This window comes from Bufo bufo, chromosome 9 (assembly GCF_905171765.1).
Source record: "Bufo bufo chromosome 9, aBufBuf1.1, whole genome shotgun sequence".
Lineage (NCBI taxonomy): Eukaryota > Metazoa > Chordata > Amphibia > Anura > Bufonidae > Bufo > Bufo bufo.
The window spans coordinates 113,270,565-113,290,983 of NC_053397.1; the positions used below are offsets into that span (position 1 = coordinate 113,270,565).

At 44.1% G+C, this 20,419-nt stretch overlaps 1 protein-coding gene across 6 annotated transcripts in view; it reads right to left on the minus strand.

The window, feature by feature from the left end:
* The window catches only part of C9H1orf112 (chromosome 9 C1orf112 homolog), a 605,884-nt gene that overhangs the window by 263,352 nt on the left and 322,113 nt on the right, over positions 1–20,419 (minus strand). For all 6 annotated transcript variants that reach the window (XR_005774249.1, XM_040407709.1, XM_040407710.1 and 3 more), the window contains one exon: positions 17,339–17,428. Coding sequence is in view for 5 of the 6 variants with exons in the window: in XM_040407709.1 (XP_040263643.1) it covers positions 17,339–17,428 (90 nt within the window). In the remaining variant the exon portion in view is untranslated. The remainder of the gene's footprint in view (positions 1–17,338; positions 17,429–20,419) is intronic.

Consider the following 20,419-nt stretch of genomic DNA (forward strand, 5'->3'; position numbering starts at 1 on the left):
TCAGCGCTCTCCGTGTTCCCTCAGCAGCACAGGGGAGAAGGAAGCAGTGTCTCCCTCCCCCTGTGCTCCTGCTGCCACTGCCACCAAAGAGAGGAGGGAGGACAAGAGGAGGGGAGGGGCTGTGGCAACTCCGCCACCAATGAAGATAACTCTCTCATTAATTCATATACAGGAGGCGGTCCTATTTCATTAAAGGTCCTATTCCTCAAAGAAGAAGACAGAAGAGATGCCGGCTGTGCGAACAAGTGGATTAAGGTGAGTTAAATTATTATTTTTTTTTTAATCCCTCCAGCCCTATTTTACTTTGCATTCTGTATTCAGAATGCTATTATTTTGCCTTATAACCATGTTATAAGGGAAAATAATAATGATCGGGTCCCCATCCCGATCGTCTCCTAGCAACCGTGCGTGAAAATCGCACCGCATCCGCACTTGCTTGCGATTTTCACGCAGCCTCATTCACTTATATGGGGCCTGCGTTGCGTGAAAAACACACAAAATAGAGTTTGCTACGATTTTTACGCAACGCACAAGTGATGCGTGAATATCACCGCTCATGTGCACAGCCCCATAGAAATGAATGGGTCTGGATTCAGTGCGGGAGCAATGCGTTCAACTCACGCATTGCACCCGTGCGGAAAACTCGCCCATGTGAAAGGGGCCTAAGAGAGGCCATAGGCCTAACTAACTGGGACAAAGGCCTCAAAAATAAAAATACAGCCACAAAATGGGATATCTTTAAAAGTATCCTAAAATCTCATTGTGAGAGGTACACACCGTATGGGAATAAAAGGTTAAGGAACAAAAAGAAACCAATGTGGATAAATAGAACTGTAAAGAAAGCAATAAATGACAAAAAGAAAGCATATAAAATCACTAAAACAGGAGGGTAGCACGGAAGCACTGAAAAATTATAAGGAAAAAAATAGAACATGTAAAAAACAAAAAAAAAGCGGTTAAACTATAGACCGAGAGATTAATTGCCAAAGAGAGTAAATCTAACCATAAAATGTTCTTCAATTATATAAATGTTAAAAAGTATAAATCTGAAGGTGTAGGCCCTTTAAAGAGTAATGAGGGGGGAGTCGCTGAGAGCGATGAGGAGAAAGCAAAGCTGTTAAATATTTTTTTTCTCCAAAGTATTGTCACGGCTGTGTGTGAGCAACAAGAGCATGCACAGAAAATAGAGCTACTGACCGGACCCAAACTAGGGAGGATAAAGGGTGACCCCTGTCCGACCCTCAAAAGCTCTCCCTATGCTGCTAAGCCCATGCCCGGATCCAAATGGTGGAAGGAGGCATGCCCGCGTACCTAAGACTGATGGCCACTGTAACCCCTACAATAGTGGAAGGGGCACGGCCACCGGTGCCCTGCTCAGTATATGGAGGGAACCGTGGTCGCCTCGGATCCAGTCAGAAAACACACAGATACACAGCAATGTCTGCACACTTAGCTGAAGGGCTGCAGCCGCAGTGAAGACGGATCCAAAGACAGGCTGGCAATATCCGGAGTACTTGCTGCAGCAGAACACAGGTCCAGTGAAAGGATAGCATACAAGGGAACATACTCAAGCAAGAGCTACAACCCAAATGAGAAATATAATCCACACCTACAATAGGAGGAGGGGGAATATAAAGGCAGGGAAATCAAACGGAGGAGAAACAGCTGGGAGGAAGGAAACAGAAAACTCCTCCCATCTCTAGTAGTGACATCATCACAGGGGTGGAGAAACAGAGCTGTGAGAATGTCCCAAAGCTCTGGTAGTGACAAGTATTCACTGAGAAAAATAAACTGTCAGATGAAATGCTGAATGTAAAAATAAAATCCCATTAAAAAGTGTCCTGTCTGACCAGGAAGAAGAACAACAGCGACTTAAAAGATTAAAATAGACAAATCGCCAGGACCGGATGGCATACACCCACGTGTAGGGAATTAAGTAATGTCATAGCCAGACCCTTATTTCTGTGGACTCTATACTGACAGGGAATGTCCCACAGGATTGGCGCATCGTTTTTGGACCCATCAAAAAGGGTCCAAAAACAGAGACTGGAAACTATAGGCCGGTAAGTTTAACATCTGTTGTGGGTAAACTGTTTGAAGGTTTTCTAAGAGATGCTATCTTAGAGCATCTCAATAGAAATAAGCAAATAATGCCATATCAGCATGGCTTCATGAGGGATCGGTCATGACAAACTAATTTAAATCAGTTTCTATGAGGAGGTAAGTTCTAGACTTGACAGCGGCGAATCAATCTATATATCGTATATCTGGACTTCTCCAAAACATTTGACACTGTACCACATAAAAGGTTAGTATATAAAATGAGAATGCTCAGACTGGGAGAAAACATCTGTAAGTGGGTAAGTAACTGGCTCAATGATAGAAAACAGAGGGTGGTTATTAACGGTACACACTCAGATTGGGTCAATGTCACTAGTGGGGTACCTCAGGGGTTAGTATTGGGCCCTATTCTCTTCAATATATTTATTAATGATCTTGTAAAAGGCTTGCATAGTAAAGTATCAATTTTAGCAGATGACACTAAACTGTGTAAAGTAATTAACACTGAAGAGGACAGTATACTACTACAGAGGGATCTGGATAGATTGGAGGCTTGGGCAGATAAGTGGCAGATGAGGTTTAACACTGACAAATGAAAGGTTATGCACATGGGAAAGAATATTGCAAGTCACCCATACATATTAAATGGTAAAAAACTCGGTAACACTGACATGGAAAAGGATCTAGGAATTTTAATAAACAGCAAACTAAGCTGCAAAAACCAGTGTCAGGCAGCTGCTGCCAAGGCCAATAAGATAATGGGTTGCAACAAAAGGGGATGCCCGTGATAAGAACAAAGTCCTACCACTTTACAAATCACTAGTCAGACCACACATGGAGTACTGTGTACAGTTCTGGGCACCTTTAAACAAGGCAGACATAGCAGAGCTGGAGAGGGTCCAGAGGAGAGTAACTAAAGTAATAACTGGAATGGGGCAACTACTGTACCCTGAAAGATTATCAAAATTAGGGTTATTCACTTTAGAAAAAAAGACAACTGAGGGGAGATCTAATTACTATATATAAATATATCAGGGGTCAGTACAGAGATCTATCCCATCATCTATTTATCCCCAGGACTATGACTGTGACGAGAGGACATCCTCTGCGTCTGGAGGAAAGAAGGTTTGTACACAGACATAGAAGAGGATTCTTTACAGTAAGAGCAGTGATATTATGGAACTCTCTGCCTGAGGAGGTGGTAATGGTGAGTACAATAAAGGAATTCAAGAGGGGCCTGGATGTATTTCTGGAGTGAATAATATTACAGGCTATAGCTACTAGAGAGGGTCGTTGATCCAGGAAGTTATTCTGATTGCCTGATTGGAGTCGGGAAGGAATTTTTTATTCCCCTAAAGTGGGAAAAATTGGCTTCTACCTCAGTTTTTTTTTTTTTGCCTTCCTCTGGATCAACTTGCAGGATGACAGGCCGAACTGGATGGACAAATGTCTTTTTTCGGCCTTATGCTCTATGTTACTATGAATGGGCGAAAGTAGGACTCTCCGCAATGAGAATATGCTGGTGGATAAGTACAAGGACAAGAGGGACGTCCTTGTACTGACCACCAGTCACACTAACGCCAGCTCCCCTGCCACTGTACAAGGTACCACTACCACTGTCCCCAAACCAGAGTGCATTCTTGATTACAACAGGCACATGGGAGGGGTGGATCTTGCAGATCCAACTTATGAAGCCCTACAGTGCCACACGAAAAACGTGTGGTGTGGTACAAAAAGATGGCCGTACACATTGTACAGATGGCAATGTGCAATGCGTACATCTTATTTCAATCTTCAGGCCACAGAGGAACTTTCCTTCAGTTCCAAGAGGTGGTAATCAAGGCCCAATTTTTCAAACCAGGCTGGGGAGGGTCCCAGTACTTCAGGAAGTGATGGTGCCAGAGTTGTACCAGGGCAACATTTTCCAGGTCAAGTGCCCCAGACAGCAAGGAAGGGAAGGATCCAAAAAAGATGCAGGGTGTGTCACAAAAGAGGAATAAGGAAAGACACAATTTACCAATGCGAAACCTGCCCTGAAAAACCTGGCATGTGCATGCAGGACTGCTTCAGAATCTACCATTCTTCCATGTAATATAAATTTTTATGCTCCCTATAATATTTCCACTTTACATCTGATTTAGTCCACCTCGCTTGAATACACACTTTCCAACAACCACTTTATATTCTTTTCTGTGAGACACCTGTTTGCTAAAACGTACCCTTTCCACCACTTGTACGGATGGGCTGTTTCCGAAATGGGGTCACTTCTTGGGGTTTTTTCATTTCTGGGGACCTCAGGAATTTTTTTTAAATGCGACATGGCAGCTAAAATCCATATCTGCCAATTAGGGCTGCAGCTAACGATTGTCGATAATTTCATTGATTAATCAGGAAAAAAACACCAAGATGACAAAAAAAAAAGTTTTTATGATTTTACTTGAAAAATTATGTTCAAAGGCCATATTAAAACAAATTGTGGATGGCACTTATGGGGGATCTGTGGATGACACACCGTTATGGGGGGGGGGAGATCTGTGGATGGCACTGCTATGGGGGGATCTGTGGATGGCACTGTTATGGGGGGGATCTGTGGATGCCACTGTTATGGAGGGGAATCTGTGGATAGCACTGTTATGGGGGGGATCTGTGGATGACACACTGTTATGGGGGATCTGTGGATGACACACTGTTATGGGGGATCTGTGGATGACACACTGTTATGGGGGATCTGTGGATGACACACTGTTATGGGGGATCTGTGGATGACACACTGTTATGGGGGATCTGTGGATGACACACTGTTATGGGGGATCTGTGGATGACACACTTATGGGGGATCTGTGGATGACACACTGTTATGGGGGATCTGTGGATGACACACTGTTATGGGGGATCTGTGGATGACACACTGTTATGGGGGATCTGTGGATGACACACTGTTATGGGGGATCTGTGGATGACACACTGTTATGGGGGATCTGTGGATGGCACTGCTAAGGGCAGGATCTATGGGTGACACTATATAGCATCTTATGCTATATGTGCCATCCCCATAACAGTGCCATCCACAGATCCCCCTCCCCATAAGAGTGCTGGCCTCGCTGCTCACAGCAGTAGACTATTCCTTAAAGAGGACCTTTCACTAGAATAAAACATCTAAACTAACTATACAGACATGGAGAGCGGAGCCCAGGGATCTCCCTGCACTTACTGTTATACCTGGGCGCCGCTCCGTTCGCCCGGTATAGGCTCCGGTATCTTCATAGTTAGACTCCACCCAGGGGAACCTCCAGGCGTCTCATTCTCCCATGCTGTAGCGCTGGCCAATCACAGTGCTCAGCTCATAGCCTGAGAGGCTTTTTTTCTCTCAGGCTATGAGCTGAGCGCTGTGATTGGCCAGCGCTACAGCATGGGAGAATGAGACGCCAGCAGGTTCCCCTGGGTGGAGCCTAACTATGAAGATACCGGAGCCTATACCGGGCGAACGGAGCGGCGCCCAGGTATAACAGTAAGTGCAGGGAGATCCCTGGCTCCGCTCTCCATGTCTGTATAGTTAGTTTAGATGTTTTATTCTAGTGAAAGGTCCTCTTTAACTGGCAGTAACTTTTACTTCAACTTGAAATAAGTGCATCTTTATTAACTTACAATGAAGCTCCAGTAACAGGCAGAGCGGGCGGTTGCATAACGTCACTCAGTCACGAGACGCGCTTTCTCCGCCCACTTTATGAATGAAGCAAGCGGAGCAGGCGAGTCACGTGAGTAAGTGACGTGGCGCCGCCGCCCGCTCTGCCTCTTACTGGAGCTTCATTGTCAGGTAATAAAGATGCGCTGATATCAAGTCGAAGTAAAAGTTACTGCCAGTTAAGGACCCGCAGGTATAGCGCCCTGTCCGCACGCATAGCAATGAATCAGCCAATATTCGATAACTGGATTCGTTGACAACGAATCCCGTTATCGAATATTAACGATAACTTTGATTAATCGTTGCAGCCCTACTGCCAATTCAGATCTCACAGGAATTTCTTGGACATGGGTAAGCAGTCAGTTCACTTGAATTCACCTTTTCTCCAGGGAACCTTATGAGAAATCAAGGTGCCGCCAATAGTGAAGTACAATCACAAGAGGTTCCAACTGCAAGGTTTTATTATACTCACAAGATGGATAAGGTAACAAGCAGTGTACACAAATCATTCACCCGACCCTGGTTTCGCTTTAGGAAGCTTCGTCAGGGGTATCTACTCCGCCTCCTTAGAGGCGGTCCTTATATACCTGCCGATGGTAAGCTATCACCCTTCTTTAAAATCATCATAGCGCTTATGGCTCAATACAAAAAATACAAATCCATTAAATACATCAAATACATTCATAAAACAAATATCACAAAAAGACCTCCTCTGGGTCACCAAATCACTGGTTTAACTGCAAGACTGGATTACTCCAGACTAATCGCATAGAAACACATATAATCATTAAACCATGCGATCATATCGATCACATCCGAAGTATCGCACATGATCGCATGGCTAGCACAGAGACATATCTGGACCGATCCCATGTGCCACATTCTTATAATTAACACAGAAATATATCTAAACTGATCACATGTGATCACATAGAATAACTAGATTGCATAACATTAGCATACTTAACACCAGCAGTCCAGGGTTAATACACAGGGTAAATACACAAGCATGTCTGGACCGGTCACATCCTAATCACATCACATCTCCTACTCACCGCTAACTACCCACCTAAAAGTACAATATCTATCCAATGAAAAAAGGCACCTATTAGAGGCTATCCCCTCATTCATGGATAGCTGGAACATCACCACCCACATAGTTGGTTACAAACATTGATCAATTCAGTACCGCCCTCCTCCATTCATTGCTATCCTACACATGGTACCATCCCACCAATGGAGACGTCTGGAGTTACATGGCTCTTTTCAGCCAGTAACAACTTCACATGTCATGGGACCGCCCTTCAGTAGTTGTTTACACAGCATGGGACCGCCCTCCTTCATTCATGGGTGGCCACTTCATTCATAAGGTTCCCTGGAGAAAAGATGAATTCGAGTGAACTGACTGCTTACCCATGTCCAAGAAATTCCTGTGAGATCTGGAAGGGAGGACTTTTTCAGCTCTGTCCTGGTGCAGCGCGGTCCATTTAAAGAAAACGCGTCTATAGATGTGAATATTGCCCACTTCACTATTGGAACTCGTGACGCACCATAAGAAAGGCAACGTACTAAAGGCTGTTTTATATATATTTTATTTGCTACTGCCAATTCAGGCCTGCAAAAAAACAGATTTTGCACTTTGCCTGTAGAGGCCTGCTGTGCGCCAATACAGCAGGCTCGTGCACATATGGGGTGTTCGCAAAATGGGGAGAAAATGGGGAACATATACTGGGGTGCATTTCCTCCTTTAACCCCTTTGTGAAAGTGAAAAATTGGGGTCTGCTACCCCTCAGGGTGTCTTCATATGCAACACAGCTCCCAATTACAATTCCAGCTAAATACTCTTTCCTAACCGCCATATGGTGCTCCTTCCACTCTAAAGCCTGCCGTGCGGCAATAACATCATTTTGGAGCACATATGGGGTGTTGGCGGGAAATGAGTAACAAAATGTGGGGTGCATTTTGTCCTGCTACCCTTGTGAAAGTGAAAAATGTGGGTGTAAAGCAACTTTTTCGGGAAAATTTTTTAATTTATATTTTCACAGCCAAGCGTTTCCCAATTCTGTGAAATGCCTGATGGGTCAAAATGCTCACTACACACCTTGAAATATTCCTTTAGGGGTGAGAGTTTCTGGTATGGGGTCACTCTTGGGGTTTCCACTATAGGGCCACCTCAGGGTGTATGCATATGCGACATTCGCTCCCAATTACCATTCCAGCTAAATCCTCTCTCCTAACCACAATATGGTGCTCCTTCCACTCTGAAGCCTGCCGTGCAGCCATACATAATTTTTTTTAGCATATTTGGGGTGCTTCTGTAAACTCCAGATTCAGGGTAATAGATTTTGAGTTTTGTTTGGCTGTTAACCCTTAATGTGTTCAAGAATATATGCTAGCAGAAGGACCCGACTTTGCACGGGTATATTTCATCTATTTCATTTCATGTTTCCATGTGTCATAAAAAGATATCAACAGTATCCCCCATATCAGTGACCTCCACAGTGTCCGCCCCTTTAACAATGACCTCCACAGTGACCGCCCCTTTAACAGTGACTGCCCCTCTGACAGTGACCTCCACATTGCCCACCCCTTTAACAGTGACCTTCACAGTGCCCATCCATTTAACAATGACCTCCACAGTGCCCGCCCCTTTTAACTGTGACCTATTGGCTGAAAAGTGACATGTGACCGTGTGTACAGTCTATTTATGGCTATGCTGTTATGAAAACCTGGATAAATTAAATATGAACTTATATTGACTGACACACCTCATATGACTGAATATTTAAGGACATGCAAACTGCTAAAACCTGTGATCAGTTGTTGGCAACCTGGAGTAGGACTTGCAAGCTTCTATTGGCTAATAAGGGACAGGTGACCGTGTAAATGGCAGTTCGGATTTAAGTGAAAGGCTTGCTGGCTTCTATTGGCTAATGCAGGTCATTTTTTGGAAATATCTCAGGAATAGTAAGTCCTAGAGGGATGAGACCCGATCTAAAACCTTCCCGGACACCTGATATACCCGTTTGCCAAATTTGGTGAAGATCGGTCAATCATTTGGTCGCGCATAAAGAACGTCCAGACAGACAGAAACTCTTTTTTGTATATATAAGATACTAGCAGAAGGACCCAGCTTCGCACGGGTATATTTCATCTATTTCATTTTATGTTTCCATGTGTCGTAAAAAGATAGACAGTTTCCCTCGAAACTGTGACCTCCACAGTGGCCGCCCCTTTAATATTCTCCTCCACAGTGGCCGCCCCTTTAACATGACTTCCACAGTGTCCGCCCCTTTAACAGTGACCGCCCATTTAGCATTGACCACCCTTTTAACAGTGACCTTCATAGTGCTCGCCCCTTTAACAGTGAATTCCACAGTGCCTGCCCCCTTTAACAGAGACCTCCACAGTGACCACTCCTTTAACAGTGACTTTCACAGTGCGCCCCCTTAATAACAGTGACTTCCACTGTGCCGTAGCACTAAGCAGTAAAGAAAAATGGCTTGGTTATGGAAACCTGGAGTAAAACTGTGTTTATGGCAGTTGGGATTTGAAGATCAAGACTTGGAGGCTTGTATTGGCTAATGTGGGTCATTCTTGGGAATATCTCCGGAAACGTCCAAGAGAGCTGAGACCTGGTCTAAAACCTTCCCGGGCACCTGATGTACCCCTGTGTGCCAAATTTGGTTAAGATCGGTCCAATCGTTTGGTCACGCATAAAGAACAGATAGACAGAAACTCATTTTTATATATAGATTATATATATATATATATATATATATATATATATATATATATATAGTGAAGGCTGTTCACAGCCTGTAGTTGTGGGAGGGGCTGCCTCCACTACTTATACTCGGCGGCGGCAAGTCTGAGGGCGGTCATTCGTGCCTTACCCCGACGGTCTCGTGCAGGTAGCGCGACGGCAAGCGCGACGTTACTTGCGGCTCTTTCGGCTTCCGGCTCCTTCCTGTAGCGTGCGGTGGCCGCGGTGAGCAGCTCCTTCGGATTTTCCTAGGTTATCTTTCATGCAGCCCAGGCCAAGTTTCGTTTAAGTATAATTGCCCAGGTCACTCTTCATGCAGTGTGACGTGGCTTCCTGAATCGCTCAGGTCTTGTATCATGTTTATTGCCTGGAACGCTCAGGTTATCCTTCATGCAATGTAGCGTTGGTTCCTGAAATCACCCAGGTCATGTATCAGTCATGTATAATTGCCTGAATCGCTCAGGTCATCTGTCTTCCAAAGTTACGTTGATTCCTGAATCACTCAGGTCATATGCAATTGCCTGAATCGCTCAGGTCTTTTTTCCTGCAGTGTACCGTTTGTTCCTGATTGGATCAGGTCATGGATCCCGCATGTATAATTTTCTGAATCGCTCGGGTCCTTCTTCATGCAGTGCAGCATAGGTCCCTGAATGGTTCAGGTCATGTATCGTTTGTATAATTACCTGTATCACTCAGGTCGCTTCCTTGTCTTCGATCTGTCTTGTCTTCCGGGTCAACCAGGACGCACGGTGCTGGCTATTGGTTCTTCCAAATCTCAGGCTTATTCGGTTGTCTTCTTCCGGTCATTTCTGGTTTTCGTGTACACTCCTCTCCAGGTCTCGTGTTCAACCGGACCACCAGCCCACCGGAATTCCCGGTCCAGCTTCATACGAATCGCTTCACTGCTCCATTGCTGTTTATTCCACGTTGCCAGGTTCCAGGTAAGTTAAGGTAAGGTTGCGACATTTTTTTTCCTTATTCATTGCGAGCTTTCATTTCCAGGTCTCCAGTCCAGTAAGAGAAATTAGTCAGGGTTGACGGTTGGTTCGGGTAGGTTTAAGAATCGTTTCTATTTCATGCTTTTCCAGTTTCTCACCGCTGTCGTCCGGTCGTTTCTATCGCAATTCGTCTCTAAAAAAATAAATAAAAAATATATGCATACTTGTTTCCCATACAGGCGGAAGATGTCTCAAGCGTCAGACGTGGAGGATAACATGTCAGTGCCCGGGTCTTCGGTGCCAGGACGCGCCAGTAACCAGTCCCTTAGGAGCTGGACCATACCTAAGCTCATCTCGGAGCTCAATAAGAGAGGGATTCATCATCCCGCATCAGTGAGGAAGGCAGAACTCTACCGTCTCCTGATGACGGAGTCAGGGGGTTCAAGTGAACAACCCTCTCTCTAGTCTATCCAGCTGTCCCTGCTGCAGCTGCAGTCCACTATCGGCAGCCTGGCCGGATCAGTGGCAGATATCCAATCCAGAATGTGGGAGTTGGAATCTCGGTCTCCGGTGGGGTCACAGTCGCTCCGGCGCCTATCCCTCCCACTTCTCAGGATTCAGCTTCAGGTACGGCCTGTGCCAGTCCCCAGATCGCTCCGTCACACTTCATCCCGGATAACTTTAAAAAAATGATATCTTAGCAGGAAAGGATGTTAACTTAGCGTCCATCCTCATTGCGTCCCAGGACGTTTCGGAAAATAAGATCATCAATTGTGGGGAGGTGTCAGTCGTGCTAAGAGCCAAGGACGCTCGCTTGAATAGGAAGCTTTCAATTCTGGAATTTGTGCTGGCGTTCAGCCTGTACAGAGACACCATTTGCTCAGCGCAACCCCACAGGGGGGAGGAATTAGACACCTATTTGTACCGCATTACTGATTTGGGATATAAGTACGGTGGCACAAATTTCTAGGATTACCATAGGTCATTTTCGGCCAAGGCAGCCGCAGCCCTCGCCCAGTTCCAGTTCATCACTAACTGGGCGAACCTTGACATGGAACTCTTCTGTCGGCATTTCGCCGGTCTAAGAGCTCCTACTTCCGCAGCGTGCCAGTCAATCTTGCATACTGCAGACTGGTGCCCCAACCTGGCCACTCAGGGCCGGGAGAGTTCCATATCAGGTTCCTCCAGCTCCCAGCGGTATCAGGCCACAATGGACAAGCTGGGTAAACCGATCACTTATCTGGGACAGAGCTAAATATGCAATAATTTTAATTTAGGGGGATGCGGTTTCAGCAGTTGCAGAGCCTTGCATATCTGCTGCCTCTGTTTCAGGGCCCATCCTCGTTCCAGCTGCCTGAAAAGACAGAACAAAACGCTATCACTAGCCGACATTAATATCGAGCTATTAGCCATTCTGTTGCAGGATCACCCTGATCGCCAGCTGACTCAGTTCCTTCTCTCTGGATTCGAGAGGGGTTTCCATACGGGATTCATTGCCCTCCCTCAAGTTTCCTGGTAGGGAAGGAACTTGCTGTCGGCTACTCAGGACCCGGCAGCAGTAGATACTTTGTTGCAGTCGGAGGTCCAGAAAGGTTTCCTGTTGGGTCCATTCCAGTCGATCGCTTTCGAGACTTGGAGGTTAAACCAGATTGGCCTTGTAACCAAGCAGTCCTCCAATAAAAAGCGCTTTATTTATAACTTGTCTGCTCCTCACATGTCATCCATTCCCAGTTTGAATTCTTTAATCCCGTCCGAAGAATTCGCCATGAGTTACTCGTCCATCGATGAGGCCATCAGGTACATCTTGCTAGCAGGGAAAGGGGCATGGTTGGCTAAGGCTGACATAGCGGAAGCATTTAAATTGCTCCCCATTCTACCCCAGTTATGGAGGTATTATGGCTTACATTGGGCGCATAGATATTATTTCGCCAACCAGCTTACTTTCGGGTCTAAGAGCAGACCATGGCTGTTTGATCGATTCACGTGTGCCCTACATTGGATTCTGGTTCACCATGGGGAGTTGGACATGGTTATTCATTACCTCGATGATTTTTTGATCATCGAAAGTCTGCATGGTGAACCTACGGGTTTAGGGAGTTTGCTACAACTTTTCGCCAAGTTAGAAGTCCCTGTAGCAACAGCAAAGACTGAGGGGCCAGGCACCAGGGTTACCTTCTTGGGCATCGTCCTCGATTTAGTCCATATGGAGGCCAGCCTCCCCGTAGCAAAGCTGTCCAAGATTCGGGCCGCAGTCTCCTCCTCGGCTTTGTACAGGGTCCTATCCAAACGGGAGCTCCAGTCCCTGTTGGGTTCCCTAAACTTTGCTTTCAGGATCATGCCCCAAGGCAGATGCTTCACGTCCAGGCTCCTCAGTCTCCTCCCTTCAGCTCCGGATCAGGATTCCATCATCCAACTGGACAATCCACATTCAAGGGGCGAAGAACGTTGCGGCCGATGCCTTGTCCCGCTTTATTTATTTTTTTCTTACAAAGTCTCATATTCCACTAACTTGTGTCAAAAATAAAATCTCACATGAACTCACCATACCCCTCACACAATCCAAATGCGTAAAATTTTTTAGACATTTATATTTCAGACTTCTTCTCACGCTTTAGGGCCCCTAAAATGCCAGGGCAGTATAAATACCCCACAAGTGACCCCATTTTGGAAAGAAGACACCCCCAGGTATTTCGTGATGGGCATAGTGAGCTCATGGAAGTTTTTATTTTTTGTCACAAGTTAGTGGAATATGATGACTTTGTAAGAAAAAAAGAAAAAAAAAATCATAATTTTCCGCTAACTTGTGACAAAAAATTCTAGGAACTCGCCATGCCCCTCACGGAATACCTTGGGGTGTCTTTCCAAAATGGGGTCACTTGTGGGGTAGTTATACTGCCCTGGCATTTTAGGGGCCCAAATGCGTGCGAAGTAGTTTGAAATAAAAATGTGTAAAAAATGGTCGGTGAAATCCTAAAGGTGCTCTTTGGAATGTGGGCCCCTTTGCCCACCTAGGGTGCAAAAAAGTGTCACACATGTGGTATCGCCGTACTCAGGAGAAGTTGGGGAATGTGTTTTGGGTTGTCATTTTACATATACCCATGCTGGGTGAGATAAATATCTTGGTCAAATGCCAACTTTGTATAAAAAAATGGGAAAAGTTGTCTTTTGCCGAGATATTTCTCTCACCCAGCATGGGTATATGTAAAAAGACACCCCAAAACACATTGCCCAACTTCTCCTGAGTACGGAGATACCACATGTGTGACACTTTTTTGCAGCCGAGGTGGGCAAAGGGGCCCACATTCCAAAGAGCACCTTTCGGATTTCACCGGCCATTTTTTACAGATTTTGATTTCAAACTACTTACCACACATAAGGGCCCCTAGAATGTCAGGGCAGTATAACTACCCAACAAGTGACCCCATTTTGGAAAGAAGACACCCCAAGGTATTTCGTGATGGGCATAGTGAGTTCATGGAAGTTTTTATTTTTTGTCACAAGTTAGTGGAATATGAGACTTTGTAAGGAAAAAAATAAAATAAAAAGAAATCATCATTTTCCGCTAACTTGTGACAAAAAATAAAAAGTTCTATGAACTCACTATGCCCATCAGCGAATACCTTAGGGTGTCTACTTTCCGAAATGGGGTCATTTGTGGGGTGTTTGTACTGTCTGGGAATTGTAGAACCTCAGGAAACATGACAGGTGCTCAGAAAGTCAGAGCTGCTTCAAAAAGCGGAAATTCACATTTTTGTACCATAGTTTGTAAACGCTATAACCTTTACCTAAACCATTTTTTTTTTTTACCCAAACATTTTTTTTTTATCAAAGACATGTAGAACAATAAATTTAGAGAAAAATTTACATATGGATCTCGTTTTTTTTGCTAAATTTTACAACTGAAAGTGAAAAATGTCATTTTTTTGCCCAAAAATCGTTAAATTTCGATTAATAACAAAAAAGTAAAAATGTCAGTAGCAATGAAATACCACCAAATGAAAGCTCTATTAGTGAGAAGAAAAGGAGGTAAAATTAATTTGGGTGGTAAGTTGCATGACCGAGCAATAAACCACTAAAGTTGTGGAGTGCCGATCTGTAAAAAAGGGCCTGGTCACTAGGGGGGTATAAACCTGTGGTCCTTAAGTGGTTAATGTAGCTAATTTTTTGCAGGATAAGGTGATGGGTTGATTGGTACTATTTTGGGGGGCATACGCCTTTTTGATCGCTTTGTGTTGCACTTTTGTGATATAAATTATTGTTTTAGCACAGTTTTTACTTTATTTTTTCTACGACGTTCAGGTTACAGGGTCGATCATGTGATATTTTTGTAGAGCCGGTTGTTATGGACTCGGCAATACCCAATATGTTTGTTTTTGTTTTTTTGCAATTTTATGTGTTTTATTTTGGGATTTTTTTTTATTATTATGAAAAACACTTTTTTTTTTACTTTTTTAAACTTTCTATTTTTGTCCCACTCTGAGACTTCAACTTCTGGGGTCTGATCCCCTGTGAAATGCATTACAATACAACCTGATTTTATGCTGACAGCCTGCCTGTGACACCCAGCCTAAGAGCTGGATCTCACAGGCTTCCGTAGAAGGCAAACTCTGATGTCTATGGAAGGCATCGGACTTGCCTTCTCTGCCATCGGGTCCACGCCACTGCAGCACGGGGACCCAATGGGGAAGTGGAAGGCACCGGTACCCTCCGCATGCCGCGGCCACATACAAGGGGTCAACACTCCGGCATCTGTGTTTTCACTGATGCCGGTGTATGCAGCAGGGGCCTGGCTGTCAGTGACTGCTGGGTCTGTGACGCTGATCGGGCGGGTGCAGCTCCTGCTGCTGTACATGTACGGCGCTGGTCCTTAAGTCACGTCCACCAGCGCCGTACATGTACGGTGAGGGTCCTTAAGGGGTAAACAGATGAAAATAAGCAAGTCAGATGGGAAAATGTTCTGTTTTTACTTAGTTAAATAATAATTCTGCACACAGATATTCTCCCAAGAAAGCCAAAACCTCACTTTTACGCCTCATGCACATGTTTTGGTCCGCCTCCGAGCCGCAGTTTTTGTAGCTTGGATGCAGACCCATTCACTTCAATAGGGCCGCAAAATATGCGAACAGCACTCCGTGTGCTGTCCGCATCAGTTGCTCCGTTCCGTGGCCCGCAAAAAATAAATAAAAAATGTCCTACTCTTGTCAGTTTTGCAGAATTGTGGAACGCACACGGATGCCATCCGTGTTTTGCGGATCAGCAATTCGCAGACCGGAAAACACAACGGTCTTGTGCATGAGGCCTTACTTTCATAAATTTTCAGGTTTGAGGTTTATTAACATTTTGGATTGATAGACAGCATTGTAATTGTGTAATAAAATGAATTCACAAAAATTAAACGTGCAAATTAAATTGTGCACACAGTGTGTTATGTGTGTGTTTATACAGTGAGGAACAGAAGTATTTGATTTTGTCTCTGGTATCTTTTAACAGCTCTTTTGTCTTGCCCATGGTAGTAGTTGGCGTCTGACTGACTGTGGGGTAGACAGCTGTCTTTAAAGAGCTCAGACAAGTACTATTATGTCACAGTAACTGGTCTTTGAGAGCCAGAATTCTTGCTGTTTCTCAGGTGTTCAAATACTTATGTTCAGCAGTGCAAGACAAATAAATTCCCCTTAGTGACCACCAATACGCCTTTATACTGACGTAAACAAAGGGGGTTTAAGACAGACAGCTGGTGTTAATCAATAATTATATGTACCTAAAATGGTGCATTAAAAACTATAGCTTGTCCTGCAAAAAATAAGGCCTCATAAAGGTACATTGATGGAAAAACAAAAAAGTTATAGCTCTTGGAATGCAATTTTAAAAAAATGTGCGTGGTCACTAAGGGGTTAAAAATCAAAATGTGATTTCCTGAATTTTTAAAAAAATTCTGTCCCTCAGTGGGAATGCACCTACAATGTGAATTTCAGACCCCTCCATGATTTCTAAGTGGGAGAACTTGCAAAATCGCAGTGTTCAAATACTAACTGTTCCTCACTGTATATATATATATATATATATATATATATATATATATATATACACACACATATACACACACACACACACGTCTTCTGACTTTTGTATAATTTACTACATTATATTGTTATAATGAGCTTATTTTATTATAGACTGTGTTGTGAATCACTGTGAACACCATAGAGCGTTAGTAAACAGAATTTCCATTTATACCAGGGAAGGGCTTGGTAAACTAAGAAACATGCTTTACCTTTACAAATTGTGTTAATATGAATATGTTAAGTCTTTACACAAGTAATACAGAGGCCAGAAAAATTGTTACCCCTCATGTACACACTCTGTAGTATTAAATAATGCAAAATGGATCTACAGCCTGGGCACTCTGCTCTGTATGTACCAGCCTGTAAGCCCACGCTATTTAGAATAGCCCCATTTACAATCTTGCTGAATCTCTAACAAGACTACAGAAAATGAAAAAAATTAATAAAAATACAAAACACAGGCACATACATTTTTATCAGTATACTTTAAACATACAGCAAAAATATATAGTGTGAATACAGACTACGGCCGTGTTTACACATTGCAGTTAAGCCATTTTATTTGAATACATATTTATTAACTTTTGCATAAAGCGAGTACTATTGTAGGATTGCAGCAACTGCTAAACTACTGTACAGTGTGATTAGATTATGAATAGGTCTTTTGCATTCTGGTGAAATCTGTAGTTTGGCATTACTGTCTCTCCCTTAAAACTAATTCTAGCATGTGCAACATTTACACAATATGTATCTCTTTCTCTTTAGAGCAACTACTATTCAAAACAGTAAAACAAGAAATTGATTATGAACATAGGACGGCATCACATACCTGGTTATCAGCATCCAATAAAAAGAGTAGACGTTTAAGCAGGACAGTTAGGTGAACAAGATGGTAAGCACTGCCAGGGCTTGACTTTACCTGCATAGAAAAACTGCACATGAGCTAAGAGGAAAATGTAAATCAAAGTACCCACCCAAACATCACAACATTTTTTGACCACTTCCATACTGAGCCATTAACGTCCCAACTGACCAAGCAAATCTGAGGTGGCACTTTATGCGGTAATAACTTTGGAACATTTTTATTGTATTTATCCAAGCCATTCTGAGACTGTTTTCTCATGACATATCATATTTTATGTTAGTGACAAAACAGATATTAAATTATTTTATAAAAATAAATCAGAAATTTATAAAAAAAAAGTTGGAAAATGCGCAATTTAAAAAAGTTGAATTTCTATGCTTTGAAAACGGATAGTGATACCGCCCAAATTGGTTATTTATTAACATTTACTGTATATCTTATTTATATTAGCATAATTTTATGAATGCCATTTTAATTTTTTAGAACGTTAGAAGGCTTGGAATTTTATAAACAGTTTAAAGGGATTCTGTCATGATAAATTGGTCCTATAAGCTAAACATATGGCGATGTCCCTTGTAAAACACTGAATCCTAAAGTGAGTTTATTTCTCTATATTCATAAAAAAGAGGTTTATATCATCTGTCAATCACTTCAAAATGTGTCCAAGGGGACGTCTCATGGGGAAAGGTGCCTGGCTGCAGCCATCTCGTTTAGGTGTCCAGCGCCGCCTTCTGAGCTGAAATCGCCGCCCTCCCTTTCATTCGATCCACCTACCTCACGTCATCACTGCATCTCTAACCACCGCTCGCTTCATCCAGATCCTGTGCGTGCGCACTAGGATGGATGGCTGGGATGGGCTGTAATAGGGCAGTCAGTGGAGGTTCGAGCGAAGTGCGCCGGCCGGCGCATGCACACTTTGCTAAACGAGGCCGCTGCCAGTAGTCCGCACGGGCGCATCAGGTTATACCTAATGCGCACACGCGGGATCTGGATGAAGCGATGACGTGAGGTAGGTGGATCGAATCAAAGAGAGGGTGGAGATTTCAGCTCACAAGGCGGCGCTGGGCTCCTAAACGAGATGGCTGCAGCCGGGCACCTTTCCCCATGAGACGTCCCCTTGGACACATTTTGAAGTGATTGACAGGTGATATAAACCTCTTTTTTATGAATATAGAGCCACAGGGGCATTTGATAAACTCACTTTAGGATTCAGTGTTTTACAAGGGACATCACCATATGTTTAGCTTATAGGACCAATTTCTCATGACAGAATCCCTTTAAGGGCCAATTCAGTTCTGAAGTGACTTTGAAGGACTTGCATAATAGAAACTACCCATAAATGATCTTATTTTAGAAACTACACGCTCAAATTATTCAAAAATTATTTTAGAAACTTTGTAAACCCTTTAACCCCTTAAAGGGATTCTGTCATCTCCTTTTACGATTTTAAGCTGGCACCATCGCTATGTTGACTAAAGTAGCTTATTTCCAGGACTCTTCTTTTTGCTTTACTTCGTTTAGTAGTTTTGATGTAAAAGCGATTTGTATGTTATGCTAATTAGGGTCCAAAGTGCCCAGAGGGGCGTTTTTCTCACTCTCCGGTGCCCAGTGACACCCCCTTGCAGTGCCCAAGACAGCCTCCTGATAATCAAAACACCTCCCACAGCCCGGCAAACGGTTCCACCCCCTCCGCATGTCATAATCGACCTTATAGATATGCCCTGTCCTCCTGTCTGCAGCCAGAAAACTCGTGCAGGCGCAGTACCGCCTGCGCGATCATCAACCTCCTGAGGGCAACAGCCTCAAAAGTCTCAAAAGTCTCACTGGGCATGCGCCGAGCCCAGTGATGTGACCTGAGCGCTGTTGCCCTCAGGATGTTGATGATCGCGCAGGCCGCAGGCGGTACTGCGCCTGCGCGAGTTTTCTGGCTGCAGACAGGAAGGAGGACGGGGCATATCTATAAGGTAGATTATGACGTGCGGAGGTGGCGGAACCGGTTGCCGGGCTGTGGGCACCTTGGACCCTAATTAGCTGTCACGAGGGTGTCAAGAGCCACGCCTGACTCAGTTATACCCGGGGTAAGGAAGTCGCAGTGGGTGGCTGCGCGCTCTATGTCTAAAGACAGTACTGTTTATTAATGGTAGCTTTCTGGGTTTGCCTTGCAATCCTTTTTGGCTCACTCAGGGATCCGTAGCTTCTCCTCCTCAGCTGTTTCTTGTCCAGCAATCCCAACCTCCTTATATTCCCATCTCTCACTTCTCTGGTTGGCAGATATAGAGCTTCCTGCCTGGACTTCTATACTGACCCACTGGAGCTGTGTAGCAGTGTTCCCTGGTTGTTGTTCCAGAAAGTTACCTTCCGGATCCCTGTCGGGCCTTGGTGGTCTGCTGTTGTCGCCCACCTGGGATTATATGTTTGTCTGTATTGTCTGTCCTCTCCTTGGTGTTTTCCTCTTAGTGTCAGTGGTGCGGACTAGTGATCCCACCGCCCCGTTCACTACATAGGGCTCATCTTAGGGAAAGCCAGGGTTTAGGCACGTGATCGGCGTACGGGTGAGGAACCCGTCTAGGGACGTCAGGGCAGTCAGGTGCCAGCCGCAAGGTGAGTCAGGGGTCACCACCTTTCCCTCTCCCTTGGCAGGGCCTTCCCATTTCCCTCCCTTTGCGTGACGCCGGTCATTACATTAGCATAACATACAAATCACTTTTACATCAAAACTACTAAACGAAATAAAGTAAAAAGAAGAGTCCTGGAAATAAGCTACTTTAGTCAACATAGCGATGGTGCCAGCTTAAAATCCTAAAAGGAGGTGACAGAATCCCTTTAAGGACCCTGCCATTTTTTGCATCTGACATGTGTCACTTTATGTGGTGATAACTTTAAAACACTTACTTATCTAAGCCATTCTGAGACTGTTTTCTCATCACACATTGTACTTCATGACTTATGGCTTACATAATAGAAACCACCCATAAATGGCCCCATTTTAGAAACTACACCCCTCCAGGAATTCAAAACTGATTTTACAAACTTTCTAAACCCTTT